Raw genomic sequence first — 23,429 nt, 5'->3', positions numbered from 1 at the left:
AGAGCTCCTGCTAGAGGAGGAGAAAGCTGCTGATCACCAATGGAGTCTCCAAGTCCCTTGAAGAGCTGAGAGTCACTTCCCTGTTTATGCTCTTTATTAGTCCCCATTCTCTTTAATCGGCTTAGACTGATGAGCCGAGGCAGCGGTGGGGATCAGCTGGGCTGTTTAATTAAAGGATTGCAGCTCAGCCTTGCAGTTTGGGGGTTTGTGTAAATGAGCTGCAAGTACATTATTTAATCTACTGTGCAGAGAGGAGTTGGGGCATTAATGAAGCAAACTCTAATTAAAACTAGATGGCTGATGGTTATTAGTGGCATCAGCTCTGACAGGATTGATCTCATTTAGAGAAACCATCAGGAAGGGGATAAGAGAATAAACCTGAGCTGGTTTATCAGAATTCACAGCAGCACCACTTGTGACTAGCTGTCCATTCAGTGGGACTCAGAAGTGCTGCAGAGGGAGCCCCTATGCACCAGGCTCTCCCACCAGGAGCCCTGATGAGCTGATTTAGCTCATATGCTTGGCTCACCCAGGATCTGATTGCCTATTCAGGCTATCTGACCAACAGATTTCAGTCTTGATTGACTTTTGTTCTGCCTTGGTTCAATGGTGAACCTGTTCATGATTTGAGCAGGGTGACAGACTCTCTAAATGATGAATTTCTCCTAGAAGCCTACTGAGCCATTCCAGAACACCACATGGATATCAGCTCCATGCTGACTCTGTGTTTTTCTCTCTGACATTCTTTTGCCTTCCTCACTGCATTGTGTATGTGACTTTAGACATGAAGGAAGCCCATGGCAGGCTGCAGGACCTGGCAGAGACTAGGAGATGTTTTATGGCTAGCATAAACCTAAATAGTGAGTTCAATAACTCTCTGTGTGTGTATCTTACTTCAAATAGCCACAGTAACTTCGACCATCTTTATCTCTGCACAGAATATCGTGTCACACACAGACTCAGGAAAGCAGGGTTTGGAGGCATTAGGAATGGCAATGACATAAAAAAGATTGGGGAAAAAAGTAAGGAATACATGAGGCTTTCATTGTGGGACAAACTACAAAAGGCATCAAATGGACAGGCACAGATCAGTACTGAGATCTGAGAAGCCCAGATGCAACGTGAAATAGGGGTCATTGTCATTCATCCCAAATCAGGATTTTCTGGCTCAGACTCATCTTTGGATGTAACTTGCCAAAATTTTTTAATTACTGGAACTCCTTCTTCAATTTATCTGTCAAATCCCAGCAGAAGGAGGACAGGCAAACTCAGGCTTAAGGGATAGGCAGGGCCTCTGGAATCAGCAGGATGAAAGGAACGTGACAAAAAGGATCCTAGAACTTAAGACTGCATGACTGACAGCCTTGTAGAATAAGAACATTCTAGAAACTAAGGGATATGATCAGAAATAAGATGGAGGCTGGGACAAGAAAGGGGCAGGGTCAAGGATGAGGATATAAAGATAGAACACTATGGCAAAACTGCTCCTTAGCTCCAGACAAACTACAGCACTTAAACAAAACTCCCTCACTCCAGAAATGTAAGGGAGAGGTGGCTTTCCCTACCACAGAAACCTCTGTTGTCTCCTCTGCTGTCTCCCTTTCCTTGCCAGCATCTCCCCATCTGCCATGACAGGGCTGTCATGCAAACTTTACCAATGCCTGAAAGCCCTCAGCACAGACTGAGCATGGGGGTTAACCCTTCCATCTTCATACATGAATTGACCCTGTCTCCAAGTGTGGCCAAACCCTACTTTTGAGCATACACACTCAACCCTGTTCTCTTCAGTTGTCCAGCATACTCACACTTTTTTCTTGGAATGAAATCAGAAACCACAGTCCGGTCCAGTGAGTAGAACAAAAGAAACATCATTTTAAAAATGCAGTAGCCTCACGACTGCAATTTCAGCTGCCCAGTTCTGCTCAGAGCCCAGCTAGTAACTCAGGTTTTTTACACAGGTGCCAAAGGTCAGAGGTAAAAGTCTAGCAGTGTGATGAGAGAAATCTTTAAAAAGAAACCTCTTTGCTGTTGTCAGAAGGGTTATGAGGCCTGGAAAAACAGAGTAGGTCCATAAGAGGTAAGAGTGGGAAGTCATGAGAGGGAAAGGAGATGGCAAGAACAGAGAGACAAGGCCAGGTGTGGAAGATAAATGAAATATATGCATCTTGAGTACCTCTGAAGCTCTTTGGACCCTTTGGTCTTGGCACTGACATCTTTCACTGATGAGGAAAAGCTGAGAACTGCTGGTGTCCCCACACCTGGCTGTACTGGATACAAGCTGCTCATAGTTAATTCTACCTGTCTATAGCTGTTACAGCAAGCTCACACCATTTCACACCGGTAAAAATGCTCCCACCACCTTGTCTCAGGGTGTGAGACATAACTCTGAGCTTTTTGGGTGACTTTTGCTGTATTTTAAATGTTATAGTGCATGTGTCCAGGAACCTCATAGTGTGAGATAAATAATTTGAAGAAGAGTGAAGCATCTGTGTGTCAGTGTCACATACAGTAAGAAAAGGTACAAGCATGTATGGAAGTGGATGTTTGAAGAGAGGCTGAAGAAACATTTTGTGTGTGTGTGTGTGTGTGTGTAGATCAGGAGGGGTTGCAGGCAATTACACAACACTACAAACAGTTATCTCTGGGAGGGAAAAGAGAGGGACAGCAATGCTGGGAACATGGGATGTAGGGGAGGATGGAGGAGGATTGGCATGTGTAATACGTGAGTTTTATCTGGGGCATGAAGATCAGTGATGGATGATAAAGAAGTAGAAAAAATAAAGATCTTGCTGGCAACAATGTCCCACCTTGGTGAGGAGTCTGGAGATGAAGGCTTCTGCTCTGCGTCAGCTGCTGGGCAACAGAACTGGTGTAAAACTGTTTCATTCCTGTAAGAAAAAACAAACCACAGTGGGTCAGTGTTCACTCAGCAGAAGCTTAAGGGAGAATGCCATTTTCTGAGTTGTTCCAAGGGATAGTGATTCCCAGTGATGCTGAAAGAGTAGTCTAATTATTACATGAACATTTTTTACTCCAAGGTGGAAGGAAACAGAGGGAAGGGGGCTGAGAGTTCTATTCCCTTACTTTACCTCTTCTACTGTTAATATCAACCTGTGGAGAATGGGGCCAAAGTGCACAAACTGAAAGTTTTCCTTCTAGCAGCATTTATTTCACAATCTCAGACATCTAATGAAAAACAATTTTGTCTGTCTTCAATTATATTTCTTTTGGGACAGAAATATGTCCTTAAATGTGTTTTCTTGTATACATTTCCTATACATTGTGAAGTAGTTGACGTTTTCTCACCAGTGGCTAAATGACCTCTGCACACATTTCTCGTGAAGCCTCCTTAGAGCACAGAAATGGCCTTAGAATATCACTACTGGGAATTACCAGGAATAGTAGTGGAGCAGTGATGGGACAAGTACAAGTAGGGGCACTGAGACCATGACAACAGAAAGAGACCACAGAAGAGAAAACCAAAACCCTAAGAAGTAACCGACTTGAGCAAAACAAAAAAACAAAACACTAAAATGTGTTTATTAGATAAGAAAGACAAAATATTTCATCCAAAGTAAGAAATCTTTGTGTTATAGAAATTTTAGACACTGGGCTCTCATTTCCACTAGATAGGTTTATTGCAAGAAATCAATTATGGTATTTGGTATCTTGAGCTAGATGCCTCAAAAGAGGGACCCCAAACAAAGAAACCCCTGGACAATTATACTCTTATGATTTAAACTCCGCACACCTCATGCAACAGTCCAAATCAACAGCATTATTGGGGTCTGAGATCTCCTTGCTCTTCATGGTTAGGTGTTTTGCAACTAAATGGTTGCCACTTGTTCTTCTTCATCTCCTCCCTAAATCAGTTTCAGTGGAAGCTTTGGTCAGTTCTGTAGTCAATGTGTCTTGGTTTGAAAGGCAGGTGTCTGCCAAGGAAGGTAGGAGCCTCCCTTTGTCTCTGGAGCATGCGTCTTAGCCTTTTGGGCACATTCCAGACCTTGGGATTAGTTCTTGTTGGTTTAAGATTTTGGATTTATCACTTATCACCAGTAGCCTTGCACCTCTCACCCTGTTTGCAAGTTCTGACTCTGTTTATCTCAAACCACTCTGCCTCTCCTCTCGATTTTTGCAAGCACAGTAAACGTCAGGCATTCCTCATTGTCCTGGTTTTTGATGAACTGTTCCTTGCTGTTCCATTCCTTGTGTCACAGCAAGGCTCACAAACACCCCCAGCGCACAGAGCCCAGCGCGGCCCTTGGCTGCAGCTCCCATCACGGCCAGCAGGGGGCGCTGCTGGCTCCCGGCCGGGCAGGGCAGGGCAGTGACGGCGCTGCCAGCAGGGGGCGCTGTGGTGCAGGCCCATCTCCCTCACGCTGCAATGGCAGACGGGCTGGATGGGCTGCAGCAGGAATTTTGGGACAGAGGCCAGAATGGCAGGGCAGGCTGACCTGAAGCAGCAAGCAAGAGGTAACAGAAGTTCTGCAGCTGTGGAAAGAGCTGTGAGGTGTCCTGGCACGTAGGTAGTGTGTGACTACTGTGTGCCGAAAAATCCAGAGCAGTGGCAGAGAAACTGCGGGGCTGGGCAGCCGCAGCCGGGCTCCTGAACACAGCTGGGAGAGGCTCCCTTGGGGACAAAAAGGGCTCAGGGCCCCAGGGTTTCCCCTGAGGCATCTGATCAGGGGTTGAAGGATCCTTTTTTAATGAGGTAGGGAGTTAATATGGTCCCAGTGCAATGGCCACTGCCACAAGCAGAGCTTCACTCAGGGTAGGAGAAGGCAGCAGGACATGAAGCAGGAGAATTCATCTCACCTGAAGTGGTGGTGAATTCTCCCCACAGTGACTGCAGCCTGTTTCTCCCCCGATGCTGACAGTGAGAGAGCGAGAGACTGAGCAAGTGGTAGGATCATATTTAAGTCTATATTCAAGCAGGCTCACACAAATACTCCAGCTCCTACATCCTATCACACTGCTCATTTACAAAGAATCATTGATATTGAAAAAGACCACTAAGATCATTGAGTCCAACCATTAACCCAACACAGCCAAGCCCACTGCTAAACCATGTCCCTTAGTACTACATTTACATGTCTTTTGACTACTTTCAGGGATGGTGACTTCATCACTTCCCTGGGAAGCCTGATCCAATGCCTGACCACCCCTTCAGTGAAGAAATTTTTCCTAATAACCAATCTAAACCTCCCCTGGTACAACTTCAGGCCATTTCCTCTTGTCTTTCCACTTGTTACTGGGGAGAAGTGACCAACCCCCACCTGGCTACAACCTCCTTTCAGAGAGTTGTAGAGAGTGATAAGGTCACTCCTCAGCCTCCTTTTCTCCTGTGCCTCAGCTGCTCCTCATAAGATTTGTGCTCCAGAGCCGTCAACAACTACCAAATAGAATCTATTAAAAAATAGACACCCCACATTTCACCCATTTCTAATTCAAGTATTTCCCTAAATGAACTGTTCTCTGTTTTTATTCAAACAGCAGATGCACAACTTCAATTCTGAATTGCTCATGAAGAAAGTAAACAAGAGGGAGGGAAAACATAGGGAAACATAAGGAAAAAGAGGAAAGAACAAGGATGGGCAAAAATGAGAAATAGAAGCTTGTATATAGATGAAATGCCTTGCTAGTTAATTATCATGGTAGAAACACAAAGGAAAGGGAAACTGGGAAAGAAAGAGTGGTATGAAGTTTCAGGACTTTAGACTCTGTCTCCTGTGGGCATTTTAAGAAAAAAACATCTCCCAGATCCTCATGAGAGTGAGCACACTCTGAGCACCACAGCTGCAGTCAGCTCTTGACTCTTGTTCTCATGATTTCTTATGCATGTTCAAAACCAGTGTTGGGTGTTTTTCTGCCCAAACCAGAGTTGTCCTGAACCTCTGAGATCCTAAGATCTCTGGAATAGTTGTGCCCCTCACTTGCCACTCCCAGATGCTGATCATCTCAAAGGCAGAAATTTGCCTCCAGGCCATTTGGGATCCTAGTGTCCCAGGCCAGGGGCCATGACTCATAGAGAATCTAGCAGGGCAGTGGTGAGGAGCAGATCCTGCCTGATGGAGGTAAATATATGAGATGCAAGTGAGTATTCCAAGCCTGTGCCAAAAGCTCTTGCCGTGACTGGATGCAGGGAAGGGTATCTTATTATTCCTGTTAAATCCAAGTTCCCCAAATGCCCAGGAGAAGTTGGAGCTCGGGGTTGTTTGCACTCTTCTTTTATAGCTTGCTTCTTCTTCTCTTCTGTGCTGACCAGGCATACACCACAGGGACTGGGTTCCACCTTGGAGACTACTCCTGTTCATTTCCCCCCTTCCTTCCATCACTTGATCCTGCACAAATCTGATATTTTGCAAATCCACGCCCTCACTTCTGCATCATAGCACCCAGACAGGAGCAGGGAGAAGCTGACCCATTCCCACCTGAAGAGGTTGTGTGTTATCAGGGCACAGCAGCTTTCATCTGGGTGCAAAAGGCAAGTGTCCTAGAGCCTCACTGCCGCTTCTAAGCCTCCAGGAAGTGCTCCAGGAAAGCAACTGTCTTCCTAATGCTGTGAAGTCTCCAGGTAAGAGGGCCTGGCAGGGCTGTGGTGTCTGGTGGCTACCTGGATTTTATCCTCCTGTAGTGTTGGCAACTTTTGCAAGTTTGAGGTTTGAAGTGAGCCTTGAGATGTTTAATATCTGTTGTAATTCAGGGTAATGCTTTTGATGATGGTTTGCTGTTTATTCTTTTCAATTCTATGCTGTCTTTTTGTGGTGTTTTAAAACAAAGATTACTTCATAAGCCAGAAAGGCTATATAACTTGAACATGTGATCTCTGAGAAGTTAAACCCTAGAAAGGATGATCGAAAAAAACAGGTAGGGAGGCAATGTAACTTCATTCATTACTTTGGAGTGTGGATGCATAATTTTGTTTCTTTCTAAATTCTTATGGTAGGTGGTCAACCAATTAAAATAGTAGGTTCAGGGCTTGCTTTTTTGCCTTCATTTTTCCGTTCATCCTCTAGTTTGCCTCCCTCAAACCATTGCAGAGACTGAAATTAAGCACATGCTATCACAGGCAGATCAGGCAGGTGATTGTGGAGATAATTTCTCTCCATCTGCCAGGATACTTCTGAACTGTTCTGTTTCCAATTATTGCTTTAAAAATAAATTATTATCTCTTGGGGTGCACACTGATGAATGTTGAAAGGGACAACCGACAAGAAGCAAAGGAGTTCTGGGTGGATTGGGAGGTGCAAAAGTGGAAGGGGTTCAGGGAGGAGGAGGAGGTGGAGGAGGCTTGCTGGTAATTGCTGCCAGCACTATGATAACCAGTGTGTGGAGGAGCAGCAGAGGACAAGGACAAGCACAGATGCAAAGGGAGGACTGAGAACAGCCTGAGCCTGTCAGTGCCTTGCTCCATCTAGCTGGGATGCACGCTCCGGAGGCAAGGATTTGACAGTCCAGACCTATCTGAAATGCAGAGATAGCTTGGCCCAGAAGTTACCCACACTGTCAATTGAAACATTAGCCCTCTCTCCTGTGAGAGAAAACAGCTGACTGAATTTTATTCAGCTATTTTTAACATTGCTCCTGACAAGAGATGTCCTGCAGCCTCGATAGGGGTATCTGTGAATGAACTGTCCAGCCACAGCAATTCCTGCTCTGTGATGAACTTCAGAGAGGTTTGTGCCAAACCTCCTGGCTAGCACAAGCTGTCTAATCAGCTCAGGAGCTACTTCTACCTTTCTGGCTTCTCAGAAAGTTGGGCTGTGCAGCAAAGGGGCTCCACGACTCATGCTGCCTTGATCTTTCACCGATTGATCCTAAGGAGATAAGCTTTTTTCTTTCTTAAAAACTACTGTTGTAGAAGGAACAACAACTGAGGTCCAAAATTTGCAAGTCTCTGTAGTTTGCACATCAAAGGGCCAAATGGAGCAAACTTTCCTAAAAGTCCCTTAATGCTGTATCTTCCCTTTGGACAAGTGCCTGGGGCTTTCTGCTAAGTAAGTGTTGCCCCCTAAGCATCAGTGCCCACTAATTTAGCACTGATGAGGGCTGCCTTGAGATAGAGATGCCCCTCTGCTGAGGGCTGTGTTATGGTAAACAAATCTAACCTCTTTTTGTTCTCCTGCACCCCCACAAAAGCAAACCCCCAGCCCAGACAGCATATGGAAAATGGTGGTGCTCCCTGCTCTCCAACAGTCAGCTTTAATTAAACATATATCCTGTGTGGCCTGTTTCCAAAGATAAAGAGCAGCTCTGTGTTTTTATGCATGAATGATTTTAGACTACAAGACAAGCCAAAACAAGACAGAAAAGAAAAAATTGTTCTCACTACAAGTACGTAGAACGTATCATGTACTTGTGCTTCTCTCTACCATGGTGCAACACCCTTCCATCCATCCCACTGCTCTGGCCAGTTGTGTAGGACTGCTGGCATGCTCCATAAATGAAGATCACTGGGCTCCCCAACTTCCTTGCTAACCTCTGCATTCTGATCCTTGAGCCCTACTGGCTTGCATATCCAGTAGCCTTTGCCCTTGGCCCAAGCACACAGCAGTTCTTAGAAATCTGACAATATTGAATCAAGCAACATTCTATCAGTAAATAACTAGTCCAACTCACACAGCCTTTCAGGTTTCTCTTTAAAACTCCACCTTTTGGTGAAAAGCCAGAGGCTTTGACCAAAAGTCACTGTTTTTAGTGCTGGATATCTCGGCTTTTCTGGAGTCTTTTGCCACTTGTCTCTATCTTGCCTTTTTACGGATAGCTGCCAAGAGAACAGATGGAGTCACAGAAAATCATGGCCTAGGAGGGGAAGATTAAAGGCAGAAAGAGTCAAAGAAGAACTGAAGTCATCTTAGATGAAATTTTACTGGCTGTTATCTTTCATAAGATAAGCACTGGAGAACCACAAACAGGAGCTATTTAGCAATGCTAAGTCCCAAAATGAAGTTTAGTGCTACCTCTAGCTAGCAATGGAGCTGTGACACAATGTAGCTAAGGTTAGCTGCAGACCTTACTCCTTATCACCTCTCTCCTGTGATAGATGTATTTTTGACTCCAGTCAGCCTGGAACTGAGAGTTGGAGATCTCAAAAAGGCACTGTTTCCAAGAGTACTGTCTAACAACTAGCTACTTCTCCCCACTTCTTCACTCTTCACTGCAGAATACCACAACATTTTCTAGCTGTCTTAATGGCTCATCTCAATTATAGGGCATTAGACTGGTGTTTTGGAGGCAGTTGAGTATGGGCAGGATACGTGATTAAAAATAAATTCAAAATAATTTCTGGACTTTAGGTTCATTAAGTTCCTGTAAATCTGATGGCCTCCTCACTGTTATGGGATACTGCTGATGGCAAGAATTTGATAAGATTCAGAGAAGAACTGGAGATTTTAAAGATTGTCATATTAGAATACTTAATGCAGATCCTTCCCAAAGCCAATGTGTAGGACTCAAACTTACCAGCATTAGAAAGCCCATAGCTCTTTTTTACTCTTTCCTCTTGAACATTTGATGTTGGCTATCTCAGAAAAACAGTTATCAAAACAGAACCACAAAAGTGACTGACTGAGAAAATTGTGTGTTAATGGGCATGGGCCTTATTAACCAAGATACTGAAGTGTGGGAGTGCAGCAAGCCTGAAACTATTGTTGCCTGGAAATAGAACAAAGCTTCCCAAACAATGTTAGAATGACAATATAAAAGAAAACCTTTAATTGAAATCCTTAAGGTACACAATATGGCAAAACCTGCACATGGTACAGTAATTCTACAATTTTTATAAGGCTAGTTGACCTATGTTATATTGTCCAATTAGGAGAGTAGTTGGTTAGGTAAAATTAGTAGTAGGTTAGGTAAAATTTCCCTGGGTACTGCCCCTTTGGAATCAGTTTTGTTTCTTCTTTTCAGATTCTGATTGGAAAACAGAACATCCTTATAACTAGCTCTTTTCTTGGAATAAGACTATTCAGTATTTCAGGAATGTAGTTAGAAGGTTAGCTTATTGTTCCAAAATGTAGGGGAAAAGGGTAGTAAAAGTAATAGGAGCTACAGCCATGCATTCAAAATCTACAAAGCTACAAATACATGAAAAATATAAAAAGCTAAAAATCTTTTATTTTACATTCCCTCAACTACTACAATCCCCACCTTTGTGTCGCTGGGATTCAGGGATCGAAAATTTTCTTATTTCAGACCAGTGCCTGCCTAGCTCTGCCTATAACCCTCCACAGGCTTCCATACCTAGGTAATTGCATGACAAAAATGAAGATGTGTCTTGATGATGCCTGAATTGCAGTACACAGTCTTGCCTATCTAAAGCAGACTGCTGAAGGAACTGCAGTGGCAGCACGATGGATGAGTGTTCAACACACACTGACATGCCCAGCCTTGCCAGGATGCACTGCAGCCCCTCTTCCAGTCCACCTGACTGCCTGTTGTTCTACAGCTCTTCAGAATTCCCAAAGCTGTTCTTCTTCCTCTCCACCACTCAAAGTCATGCTAGGAGGGAAGAAAAGGGGGGAACTTGCCAGGAGCATCTATTCTCTCTGCTTGCCTGCCAAAAATGGAAAATCAAATATGTTTTGTAGTCTCGAACTTGGCTTGCCTTGATCATCTAATGAGTGTTGGAGAAAATGTCTTCTTCCATCTCTATAAATTTAATTATCAAAAGATCAGTGCTCATCCTCTAAAACTTACCTAGTTCCTGCTTAATCATCATCTTCTTTTTTGGTACAAAAATCCATTTTAAGTCATACAGCCTTTGCATAGCATTACTATAAATTTCTTTTTTTAGTGCTTGGGGAGGGGATGGAGATAGCATTCCCATCTCCAGAGTATTTACAGTTTCTCACTAGAATATGTCGATTTTAGAGACCCTATAAAATATCTTGAAACCAGTTGCCCTTGCTAGTATAAAATAGCACATGCATACACTACTGTTTGGAAAGTGACAATCCAATGTGACACTGACGCAAATGTGTGTCTGGGAGCTATTGTGGGGGTTTCAGAACAGCACAGCTTGGAAAGATAAGCACAAAGCACCGTGCTGGGGAAATGGAATTTCCTGTGTTGGAGGAAGAGGGTCTGAGCCAATGCTGCTGCAATCTGATCTTTTTTTGGTTAAGTCGTTGGGTGACTACAACAGATATGTCAAATGTGCCATTCATTTATCACCATCTGCTTCTAGGGATGGGGAGATTAATGCCATATCTTCCTGAACAGTTGGTTTCTCAGCTTACTTTAGTCTATTTAGGTGGCAGGGATTTCTCCTGTTCATCTTCACTTTCACCTTGAAGAAATTCTCAGGAGATGCAGCATGACTGGCAGATGGGTGCATGGATTTCAGAAAGAAATTGTGGTGCTTTGCAGCAATTTCAGTACATAGAACATGACCAGTAGACAGACAAGTGGATGTGTACAAAGAGGGGCTGACCATGCAGTGATAGACCCTCTTCAATGTAAGGTGGCATTTTTAGGCTTGGGATCAGAGTCAGCAATGTGTCTGAAAATGGTGAAAATGAACTGGTAAAAATGAAGTGTGACCTCATGTTCTGGCTCAGCAGGGTCTGTTCCTGTGCCATGGACCTAAACACATGGTTTTCTCTTGGGTGACAGACTACTTGACATAAAGATATCACCTGTGAATTCACTGTATTCAATGAAAATTGCTGCTGATGAGTCCATTTTGTTACCCAGAAAAACTTGAAAGAAATCTTATCCGTTTGTTAAGTCTACCAGGTGTGGTTGGGCTAACTGCCAGGTTTTCCTACATGCTGGAAATGGGCAAGAGTCGGAAAAGGAACGGGATGTGCTCAGGAATGAACTGCAGGGGGAGAGTCCATACTGGCTTCTGCATCCAGTCTGACTGATGTCTCCTTGTGACAGCCAGAAGCAAAGTCTGGGTTTGGACCCTCTTTCAGCATTTCTCATGCTAGCTAGGGCATTACTTTGTGCAGTTTTGTGGTTCTTGATGCTTCAGCTACAATGGGATGAAATAACTTATTCAAGGTGAACTAAGGAGGATAAACTCACTCTCAGTTTCTCTGTGGACTAATTGTGTTATAACCAGAGAAAGTCTAGATGAGAGAAATTGTCCATAGGAGGAAACTTAAGATCAAATATCTCCTATATAAAGTTGGATCCTTAAAGTAGTTAAATGTAATGCATTGCACATGCAGTGCCTTCATAAAAGATAACAGCCTGAAGGGGTTTGGAAATAGTAGTTAAATTGGACAGAAAAAACATTCTAATTTGGGACATTTGGATGGCCTGGGAAAAGCTGGCTAGCTCTCTGTAGAGAGGTACTCATCTCTGATGTTGCTGTGTTGGTGCCTCTCACAGAATTACTTGTTGATTACATACTCTTTGGATTTATGGGGGATGATTCTCATGTTCCCCTATGAGTCCAGCAGAAATTATGCACTTAGAAGTTTCTTTTCTTGCTAATCTTTTCTGAGGGACAGTAGGAACAAGGATGAGGGAGATGATAGTACTTGATAATCAATTTTCAGGAAAAAACTTCCTGGGGAGAAAAGAGTTTGTCATTAGCTGCTAGAGGGATTGGGAGCCTGTGTCTCCTGAAACATTGTTGAATCACATGTCAATTGGGAGTCCATTCACTCCATTTAAATTGGCATGGCTGTCTGCTAATTGGATTGGTGCCTGTGGGCACAAAAAGGAAGAGGCCAAAGTGGCCATGGGAGGAGGAAACACTGTGTGTTGGACTATGCAGTCTAATGTGCACCTTCAGCCTCTTCAGATCCTCTGTCAGTGGTGGAAACAGCTGATGACTTTTTGTGCTAGACAAGTCGTAACATCATTTTCTTTGGCTTGCTAGCAGGCTGGGTAGTGCCACCCAGGAAAAGAAGCTACTGTATCAAAGAGCAGTGTGATACTCTGTGTGTGTGTGTGCACATCTGATCGTGTGGAGGGGATCCTCGGGTGACACACGCAGCACTCACTACAGTGAGCAGAGGTTTCATAAGTTGTAGCCAAAACTAAACTCCACATATCACAACTAGGAAGTTGCTAAGAATCCAAAGCATGTGTGAGGGGGAGTTTGTGTAAGTTCCTGAAATAATTTCATTTAAATAATTACCATAAACAGAAACTGTGTCAAATCGCTTCTTAATAGAAAGCTATTTTTCCAAGCCCTTTTCCAAGACACCATTCCTTACTTCCAAGTATCATCAATATCATTGTTTTTTAAAGATTATGTAGGTAAAGGAATAATTACATGCCAGCAAATGCCTGCTGATAGAGATCTTCTGCAGTTCAAAATATCTTTTCATATCTCTTCTATTTTGTACTATGCAAAGGCCCTTTCTTCTTTGTTCAAATAACAGATTTATAACTACATAAAATAACAGGCAAAAGTTCACTTTTAAATACACTGATAAGCTTCTCCAAATCCTCTCTAGGACTTAATATAATAATTATAACTTGCCAGCCTCATATCAGTGAGTATGAGGTACTCTTCTCTTCTGAAGAGATCCAGAACCAGCACTCTGCCTGAATGCTCTGCTAGCAGAACAAACACCTTTTTTCTTCTCTCCTATTTTGGGCCAATATGTATGAACACTAAAAAAAAGCGAAAGACTTGTGTTTGTGGAATTGGCAACCCCATTCATAATTACTGGGACTGGGAGATATAAACGGAATTTAGGTCTCTTCCTCAGTAAGAATAAATTATTTTTACTTTTTGAATGTGTCAGAATTGGACTCAGTAAAAGGATTTTTATTATGACTGAGTATTTGATTTCCACTTTTTACTGGCTTCTCACTCATGCTTAACCCCTTAATACAGAAAGAAAGCCCTGGAATTTTCCAGAGGCTAAAATCAAAGTGTGCCTAGCACAGGAGAATGACACAAAAGCAAATGAAGGAGTGCTGCTCAGTAATGCAGAATCTCATAAACATGCAAATTAGCTCCATCCATAGCTCACCTCTGAGCTCCCTGTGCCCCTTGGCAGCACTGCCTGCTGCAGACCTGTCCCTGGCTGGCACTGCATGGCCAGATGTGCTGCTGGTTCCCCTGCAGCTCTGTGCCCCCACAGGCAGCTCTGTGTTCCATGCTGGAAACCAGCACAGCATGACAGTGAATTGCACCAGCAACTAAAGACAAGCTGAAAAGCTCGATCCTACCACGCTGGCTGATGCACTAAATGTCAGTAGTGATGTTATACTGCACACTCAACAAGCATTTTCAGGATTGTTCTGTGCAGTAAGTTCTGCTGCCAGGGGCTGAGCTGCCCCAGCTCTGCTGTTGAGGCTTGACACAAAACTCTAACACAAGGACTGCAACTGAATGCAGTGAGCGAGATCAGGGCTTGGCTTGCAGAAGGTTTTAGAGCTCTGGTTTGGGGCTTTGGCTTTGGAAACCTGGTTACTACCACACCTACAGGTATCCGGGGCTGCTGCATCAGTGACCCCATAACTGAAAGTGGAGTGATTTCCTAATGGGGAAGGACCACAAGGAGAATTAGGAATGCAGAACTGGACATAGGTTGCTTGCTGGCATACCCAAGGCTAAACGGTGCTGTTCCCTGATGATAGAGAGCTGCATTGCTTCTGCTGTGGGAAAGAGAAGAGCAGAGGAAAAGTGCAAGCCCAGTTGCAGAGCTGACTCTAATGCCTCAAGGGACAGAAAGCAATAGTCACCAAATAGTCACCACTCCTTCAAAGGAAATTTCATTTGCCCATTTCCCTTCCACACACATACATGGTTCCACCAGGGCCTTGACATATGGAAAAGAGGCAGTGTTCGAGGCTGGCTGTGGACACAGCAGCTGGCTGACACCAAGACCAGCTGTATTTGCATAAGTAATTGCCCTGGAAAGAAAGTGCCATTTGGCACTAATGCAAATGGGGAGAGGATGCAACTTGAATGCTCAGCACATGACCATCACAGATACTTGGATTTCAGTTAAGAGGAGATTTCACAGCTTCATAAAATCCTGACCTTGCTAAAGTTGCAGAAGAACAGATGGAATTAATGAGGTGTTCTAAGATTTGGAAAATGTATGAAAGTTGTTTCCTTTGCCCATCTTAACTGTTCAATAATTTCTGAGATTTATAACTGGTAGGACATACAATATTCTGTCAAGTCAATTTATCAAGACAAAGACAATTTAGGTTAGTCCTAGTCCCAGGAGCTGGATTATTTTATACTCTTTCTGATGCAGCAAAACTAGGAAAAAATTACCACAAAAATGGAGAAGGCATCTCTTCTTAGCCTCGCATACAGTAATTGTTCATCCATGCCCTGTCTCAGAACAAGACACCAATGTCAGCTAACACTCATATATAGATAAGCAGATGTAGATATAGATATATATCTGGCCAAAGATATATACATATACCTGGCCAAAGGAGCAGTGCTTCAGTCAGTGATGACTATGGGGATCTCTGCAGCCTGCACCTGCAAGGTACACCTATGTACAGGCCCCCTGGAATTAGATGAGTTACTTATGTCTGTTTATAATACTGGCTATCTCTGTATGCCTTATTCCAGCTAACTTGTGCTTGTGAGGACTCTTAACTTGCTAAGCATTTCACTTAGAAAACTACAAATGTTCTGTACTTAATGAAGCTTGGAACTCCCTACCATGTGCTGGAGCCCTTTTTATTTGGAGGAAAAAATACCTATAAGGTGTGGTTCTGCACACATAAGAGATTTTCCTCTGTTGCAAGAGCCTGATTTCTGCAGAGATATTTCAGGAAAGTTTTATAAACAAATACTAGAATTCAGAGTGAGGAGCTGTGGAATTGTTTCTGCTTCTGCTCCTGAAACAAAATGGCTGATGCAGACTTATTGAACTTTGTGCTACTTACAGCTGGGCAATCTCCTCTAACAACTGAGATTTAACAAGTTCGCTCCAATACCCTGGTGCCAGCAGGGCTGTAGCATAAGCTGGCACCACGTGGCTCAGCATAAGCTGGCAGTGCTATTTGTGCTTTCACACTTCAGCTGGGAAGCTACATCAGTAATGGTTCCAGATCCTGCATGATGGGATGTGACAATGCTTCCCATCTTAGGAAAAGGCAGTGGCTGTATCTGCAGCTGTGGTTGCTTTAGCACCTGGAGCTGTTGAAGTCTTGATTCTTGTGGTGAACACATTATACCTAGACTCTAGTTTAGCCTTGGAATCTGTGTGGTGTAGGAAATTCCAGTTTGGGCAGCAGCTGTGTGGTATAAAATGTGTGTAGTGCGTGAAGAGATCCTAGAGCTGTACAAAAGGCGTTGTGAAGAGACAGTGAAGCTTCTCGCATAAAAAACAACCTAATCAAACTAAGTTTTAATAAAAAACAAACTTCTTGGCCCCCTGGCCACTAGGTCATGTTCTGCTGCTGTTGACCAGCACTCCCAGGACCTTTTCCAATGGGCAGCTCTCCAGCCACTCTTCCCCTGGCTTGTAGCACTGCAGGGGGTTGCTATGACCCAATGAGAGGACCCTGCGAAGATTTTGCCTTGTTGAACCTCACACCACTGGTCTTGGCCTGTTGATCCAGCCTGTCCAGATCCCTCTGCAGAAACCTCCTACCATCCAGCAGATCAACACTGCTACCCATCTTGGGGTCATCAGGCTTTATACCTTCGAGCAGAACAATTGAATTTTCCCACCCTTTTAACTTTGTTGAAGACCACCATCTTTTTTTTTGTTTTTCCAAAGCAATTTACCAGAATAAGTGGAATACATAAGACATTACAGACCCTGTTTCTATGGCCCCATAGCTAGGTACTTTCATTTCTTTATCTCCAGGAACAACCACTCCCATTACAATTTTGTTCCCGAGTCTCTACACTAATGCAGTACTGAGGTTGTGAAGATCATATTGCTAGTTTTGACCCAGCACAGACAAGGCTCAGCAGAAGAGTACATTGGGGTGTTCTAGCAGGATGTTATTTTGAACCTACAAGGTCTTAGAATAGCAATATTTTTCCTTGCCAAAGTTATGCTCTTGAAATAACTTAAGTAGAAGACTCTGTCTCATTAGGTCTTATGATAGCAGGACTTGGATTCTATTTCCATGCTCACTTCCAAACAGTGACCCACTCTCAGTTCAACGGAGAGAGAATTTCCCATCTTGTTGAACAGGTTGCATTACAGATTGGAGTCTTGTGGTTACACTGCACTTGAATGGACCACGCTTTTTTAGCATTTATTGAGATCTCGTAGTTATTACTGCCATAGGACAGCTCAAGTCTTGTAGCAAAACAATGCTGAACTGTATACAAGGCATCAGTAGAGGAAAAAATAGGGGGTTTTCTGCATTAGCTATGGGATATAACTGTTGGCTATGACTCCACAGCATGTTTCAGGTACCACTGTTAAGGTGCTGCCTGGAGCAGTCAGCTTTTCACAGGAATCAGAGATTCTAGCAAAGGTTAACCATATTACAAGTTATCCCATAAACAAAACGTAAGGAGAACATACAGGTACTGAGAGTTTCCCCATTAGCAAAAAATCTGCAAGGATTTCAGAGGATTCAAAATTTTCCCATGACACACAGCAAGACCTCAATGTTGAATCCAAGGGACAGAATATAAGGGAGGAGTTTGGAGGCCTCTATGGAATTCCTACTCTTTTCAGAGGAAGCATATAATAACTGCTGTGAATATGCCAGCCAGAGAAGGGTAAATAAAGCTTGCCGTGTCTTTGACCACCTACTTGCTTGTGTAGGCATCGATTCCACATCTAATCATCCTTTGTCCTTTAAGTTTTCCAAGGGAGAACAGGTTTGATTGAAACAGAATGTACCCTGGCTGGCTGTACACAATCCTTTAACATCACACTCCTGAATGCCAAACCTTGGTCTTACTAAACTGCTAGCACTTCTGCGCAGTGAGAAGGACAGAGAATGCCCCACAACTGTGATAAGGCACCATATGAATACTGTTTCCAAACTTTTTAATCTTTCCCAGCACATACAAAAGAAGCAGCTGTCCAAGAGCAAGGGTTGAAAGGGAATCTGATTGTTATTCATCTGGGATCTCCTCCAGCTCCCACTAAAACAGTATTTCCACTGAGTTTGTATATAATCTGATTTCAAGTCTCATGCAGTGAATCCTAGCCAATTCAGCTCTTAAGGCTGTCCTGACTCAAATGCTAACTATCTGCATCCAAATGAAGGCTCTTCTTACTTAGGAACAGATCCCACTCTTCTATCTGTAGCACAAGAAATGTCATTTATTGCCATTGCAAGTGGGAGAATCAATAAACAATATGGTGTCTCACACAGCAGTCCCTTGTAATGCCTGTGTTGTCTTCCCTGTCTTCAATCTTTTTACATTTTTAACTAAACACTTTCAAATGGAAGTATTTTACTATATGTGACAGAACTGACAGCCTGATCTAAAGAGGAACCCCTAATGATTTCATCCTGAATATTTCTTGAGTATGGGTTTAGAGAGAGATTATGTGTGCAGGGCACACAGTTCTGAAAAATCCATGACTCACATAGAATCCACAATACATAATATTTATTTCCAGATCATAGAATACTCTGAGTTGGAAGGGACCCACAAGGATCACCAAGTCCAACTCTTAAGTGAATGGCCTGTATCATATGGGGGTTGAGCCCGTGACCTCGATGTTTTTAACACTGTGCTCCAACCAACTGAGCCAATCTCATCCAGCATGAGCCACAAAAGACTGAAGCAACAGCAAGAGAGGCATCAACTGTCTCACTGAATCTCTCTTCAGTCTGGGTGCCAGTATTATAAAGTCCTACCTGACTTACTGCGTCCCACTAAGCCAATGCTGAGAGCAGGAACAGTTGGTAGCAGCAGGTGGTGAGTACTTCACTTTCAGGGAAAAAAAAAAAAAAAAGAAGCACTTGCTCCACTTCCTTACTGAGATCAGTGAACTTCTTTTGGGTGGCAGGAATATTATTTAGGAGTGTCTGGAAAGACCTTTGATTCTTGGGCTGAAGACACTTGGATAGAGGGAAGTGGTGGATGCAGGAACACATCCCTGTGCTCCTGTGGTGCATCTCTTTGGGTGAGGGGTGATGATTTGCTGAGGCACTCCATGGAAGCCTGAGCCACCACAGCCTGTGCTATACTTGCTTTCTGAGGTAAACTGGAAATCTCAGACCTCAGTGATGTCAACTCTGAACTTCTCAGTGGGCTAAATTCCCTTTGAAAGGAAAAGATGAGTAGGAATGATCTCTGTGTTTAGTTATCTCATCTTGTCTTACATCATCCTCTCAAGAGTGTGTCAGAAGGCCAAAAGGAGACCTCTGATTGTTGTATAAATGACCTGCGTAACAGGCTTTTCCAATTGCTGATATGGCATGTGGATGACTGAGTGAGCTGTGTTCCTCTTCTGCCTAATTCTGAGTGACTGGAGAGGAATCAGTTTTGCTCTGAATCAGTGGGAATTAGAACCTATGCCTCTCTCCTTTCCTAAATGAGCTCTAAATCCAAAAAACTTTACTGCAAAAAGGGCTAAGCTGGATCTGAATTTCAGGCTCCACATCTTTTTCTTAGTATTCTCACTGGAAAATTGTACCATTGCATTTGGAGTATCATACATGTCTACAGATCTAATCATCAAAACATAAAAAATACCAAAAATCACATCAGTCTTTGCCAGAGACTAGCAAAATGCTCTGTTTGTGCTTTCTTTGGATTTCTCTTACAAGTCTTGCCTCTTTTCAGGCTCCATCTTCCACCTGTTGGGAGAGGAAGTTTTGTCGCCCATATTTGCTGCTTTGAGCTGCTGGAAAAAAAAGAATTACGTGTAAGCAATGTAAAACTGCCCTCCTGAGAGTTCTCTCACCAAACTGTGTTTCTAAGTCAAACTGCTGCACCTAAACTGACTCAAAGACAAAACTGAGTTGTTAAGCCCATACTCTAACTTCTGAAGTTGTGGCACCTTGCATTGTGTCTAAATTAAAATATATTAAAGCTATATATAGAACTGAGTTTCAAAAGCTGTCTCAGAAACTGTCTCCCCTTTGTTACAATGCACAGTCCCACTCATTTCTTTGCTGCACAGAGTGCTGTCAAACGTGTCCAGCCATCCAGTGCTCACTGCAGAGACAATGTTCATCTTTCAAAGGCACTTCTCAAAGCCTCCCCCAAACCTCACTGGCAGACACCTCCTGCTACCCCCTGCAAGGGAAATGAGCAACACTCATCTATGCACACAGGGAGATGCTGAAGGGAAACCAGGCAAAGCTATTTGCCTACTGTCACAAGGCAAGCCTGTCTGTAGCATGAAGCTCCTACCATTCTAACAGCTCAGTTCTGGTTTCTAAGCAATAGCTCAAGCTTCCTCTCTATTAAGCAACTTAAACTACTGCAAAGGATTAAGTAGGCACTTAGCACCACATTGAACAGCAGCCAAAAGCATTAATTTCACAGGAGAAAGAAACCAGCACAAAGAATTAAACAAGTCGGGGGGTGAAAAGGCTGTGTGCTGCTTAAAAGACAGAAGCAACCTACATGTAACTGCTAAAGCTTGTAGTTGAGAAATCTAGCCCTCCCATACTCATTACCTTGCCTTGATTTGTGATACTTTGCAGACCAGAAAGACTTTTTAAATCAAGGAAGAAACTTCCCATAGAACAGAGTGCAAGTCACTTCTGCCCAGTAACTCCTCTAAAGGTCTCCCTAAAGCTCTTTTACTGGATACTCAGCACAGGGAACAGAACAAGGCACCTCTCTGTGACAAGAATGGCATCTGAGTCCTGGTGCTGTACTACCTCACCTGAACTGTGGTCCAAGCAGAGTATGTCTGTCTCAAAACCATGATGCTGTGTCTGTGTGGATTAAGCATTATCCTTGCTTTGACAGGGCTGCAGATGCTATGTAACCTGTCAGTGGGATAGCAAATGAGCTCACATAACCATTGAAAGGCCTTGAACCTGAGCAGTGTAAACCTGACCTTACAGGCTGATGAGCAAAGCAAGCCATTCATTGCAAGTAGCAAAGGTGACACAAAATGAGCTGGAATTAAACAGTTCACCTCACTAATAAACCACAGGAACAGGAATGAAGCTGACCCGTGCTGCTCAGTTGTTACTAACAGCCAACTTCACAGATTTTTAACCAGTCTCCTCCTTTCCAGAAGACAACACAGAACTCCAAGAATGCGGTGAGACTCTCCAGTGATTCCTCAACACACCAAGCAAGCAATACCTTTCTGTTGGAATCACTCTTAAAGCTCATGGAAATCTTGCAGCAGCACACAAACAGGCAGAGCAGCACGAGGCTAAACATATGCTTGTAGGTTGAGAGTAGAGAAGTGGAGCCCCTAATGTCTTCTTATGGAGCAAGAATCTTTTCCTGATTGAGATAAAAGAGGATCTCTGTGACAATGTGTAGGTGTCATTAGGATTATTTCATCCAGGTTCCAGGTTTACTTAAACCAAATATTTTCCATCTATTCTGCTATACTGCAAAAAACAGATGACACATATGCTCAAAGGAAACCAGAAATGAAGGGTTTGTCTAGAACTTGGGTCTATTTCATGGGGTCATTGAAAATGTTACCTTTCCCAAGGCACACATTAACATGCTTTGAGCCCTCACACCTTGCCTGCTTCCATTCAGGCAGAAAGTATCTCAAGATGCAGGAAGTGCAGCATAAGTAATACACTTAATTTGGGTTGATACACTAAAATGATCAAACCGAAAAGTTGCAGCATGCCCTAACAGGCAACACCAAATCTCTTTTACTAACTGATTCTCACGAAAAGCTACTTCAAGAAAATTGAAAAATAAAATGGAGAGCCAGCAAAATGGAAATTTCAGCCAGCCAACAGGAACCAGTACCAACAAATTTCCACATAAGCATTTGAGACATTTTCTTCTTATGAAACAACTCACACAAACAAATATTCTGTTCTAACACTTTGCAGGTTCCAAAACTGCAGCCCTCAAATAATGAGATTTATCCTCTTCTGTGCTTGATCCCAATACATATTCCTTTATGTGAAACTCACAGTATGAGGAAGGAACACGAAAGCAACAGGCTCTGTCATGCACATAGAATGGAAAGCAGCCTTTTTCCCTCCTTCCACGTTGTTCCAGCATCTTGCTTTGTCTTTGGTTTTAGGTTTGAGGAATTTGCTAGCTTTTGCAGACAGGAATTCTTCTGTCGTGCTCACCAGTAGGAATTGCTATAACTGTGCTTGCTCACATGGAATAGCTGTGAGTTTTCACCCCATTGCAAGTTACGTCACCCATGCTGAACACCAGCACATCAGCGCTGTGCAGGCTCCCTCCTCCTGCAGACTAATCACGCTGCTTGGCATCAATGGAGGAGCTTTCAGAGCTGAGGAGTACTGGCACACTTGATTACTCCGCTAATCCTCTTTCAAAAGGCATTGTTGCTATTCTTGGAATAATGAGTAGGAAGTTTCCTTGCTCTGTTAATGGGTCCAATTAGAGGCAAAATTGTTGAATTGCTTTCTGACAGCTTGCTCCAAAGATGCCATGACCCATATCACTTCTGGGTGAAGCAAAAGAAGTCAAAGTATTCAGGCTTTTGTCTAAATGATAATTCATTAAACAACAACTAGTCAAAAATTGCTAGGATCCAAACAACCTCCTGACAAGAAGTGCTTGTTGGCTTGAAAGGAATGCTAAAAGACTTTTAAATGTTAGTTAACTTTTTTTAATGACCTTCCAATGAACAATCAAGGAACAAAAAACAGTTTGCTGATTCTAAAGCATCGCATTTTACCACAAGATACAGGTTCTCATGAGACCTTATCATACATTGAAAATGTGTGGGTAGTATCTTATCCAGTTTTAGTGTTCACAAATATTCTCAAATGTTGCCAGAGAGAGATTACAAGAACTTATGCTTGTGCTCAGTAGAAAGGGATTGTCAATTCTATTTTTTTCTTATTGGAGACTAGCCACTAGCTGCTGTTATTCGGGTAGCACAATCCCATCATCACAAACTGAGTGCAGTGTTTTCTCCCTCATTTAGCAGCATGATCCAGCTTGGCTTAGGGTGGAACTTCACCTGAGAAATGGAGTCTACTTTCCTGTAAAAGGGTGTTAGTACAGTTCAGAACTGCCTGTGAAGACACTCACCTGCTCTCCTGCACCCAATCCCATCTGCTGATGTCTGTTTCCATATGCCTAGATATGGCAAAGATATTGGAAAACTATTCACTGATCTGCGGCATAACACTGTCTTCCTCACTCAGTAGTGGTGACCATAGGTACAAATGTGACTGCATTTGTATTAGGAGGTGTTAGAAACCTGGACTGCTGGAGAAGAAAGAGATAAAATTTAATGCCTGGATGCTAAACTTGAGTGTTTTACGTCTTCCTCCAGTGTGAGGAACAAATAAAGCAGTGAAGCTACCTTTTTCTCTGTGGCATTACTAACACATTTCATAAAATTAAGGTAGAGCAGCTGTTTGCAATAAGAAATATAGGCAACTTTTAAAATACTCCC

General features: G+C 43.1%; 1 protein-coding gene across 2 annotated transcripts in view; it reads right to left on the bottom strand.

Moving 5' to 3' along the window:
* Positions 1 to 23,429, bottom strand: part of IQSEC3 (IQ motif and Sec7 domain ArfGEF 3) — a 98,014-nt gene that overhangs the window by 51,151 nt on the left and 23,434 nt on the right. For both annotated transcript variants that reach the window (XM_033057024.2, XM_033057026.2), the window contains one exon: positions 2,808 to 2,888. In XM_033057024.2, coding sequence (XP_032912915.1) covers positions 2,808 to 2,888 — 81 coding nt within the window. Of the gene's footprint in view, positions 1 to 2,807; positions 2,889 to 23,429 lie in introns of those variants that run through there.

The sequence above is a fragment of the Catharus ustulatus genome, chromosome 4 (genome assembly GCF_009819885.2).
Source record: "Catharus ustulatus isolate bCatUst1 chromosome 4, bCatUst1.pri.v2, whole genome shotgun sequence".
Taxonomy (NCBI): domain Eukaryota; kingdom Metazoa; phylum Chordata; class Aves; order Passeriformes; family Turdidae; genus Catharus; species Catharus ustulatus.
The sequence above is the reverse complement of the archived record's forward strand: the minus strand, read 5'-3'. Positions and strand labels throughout refer to the sequence as shown.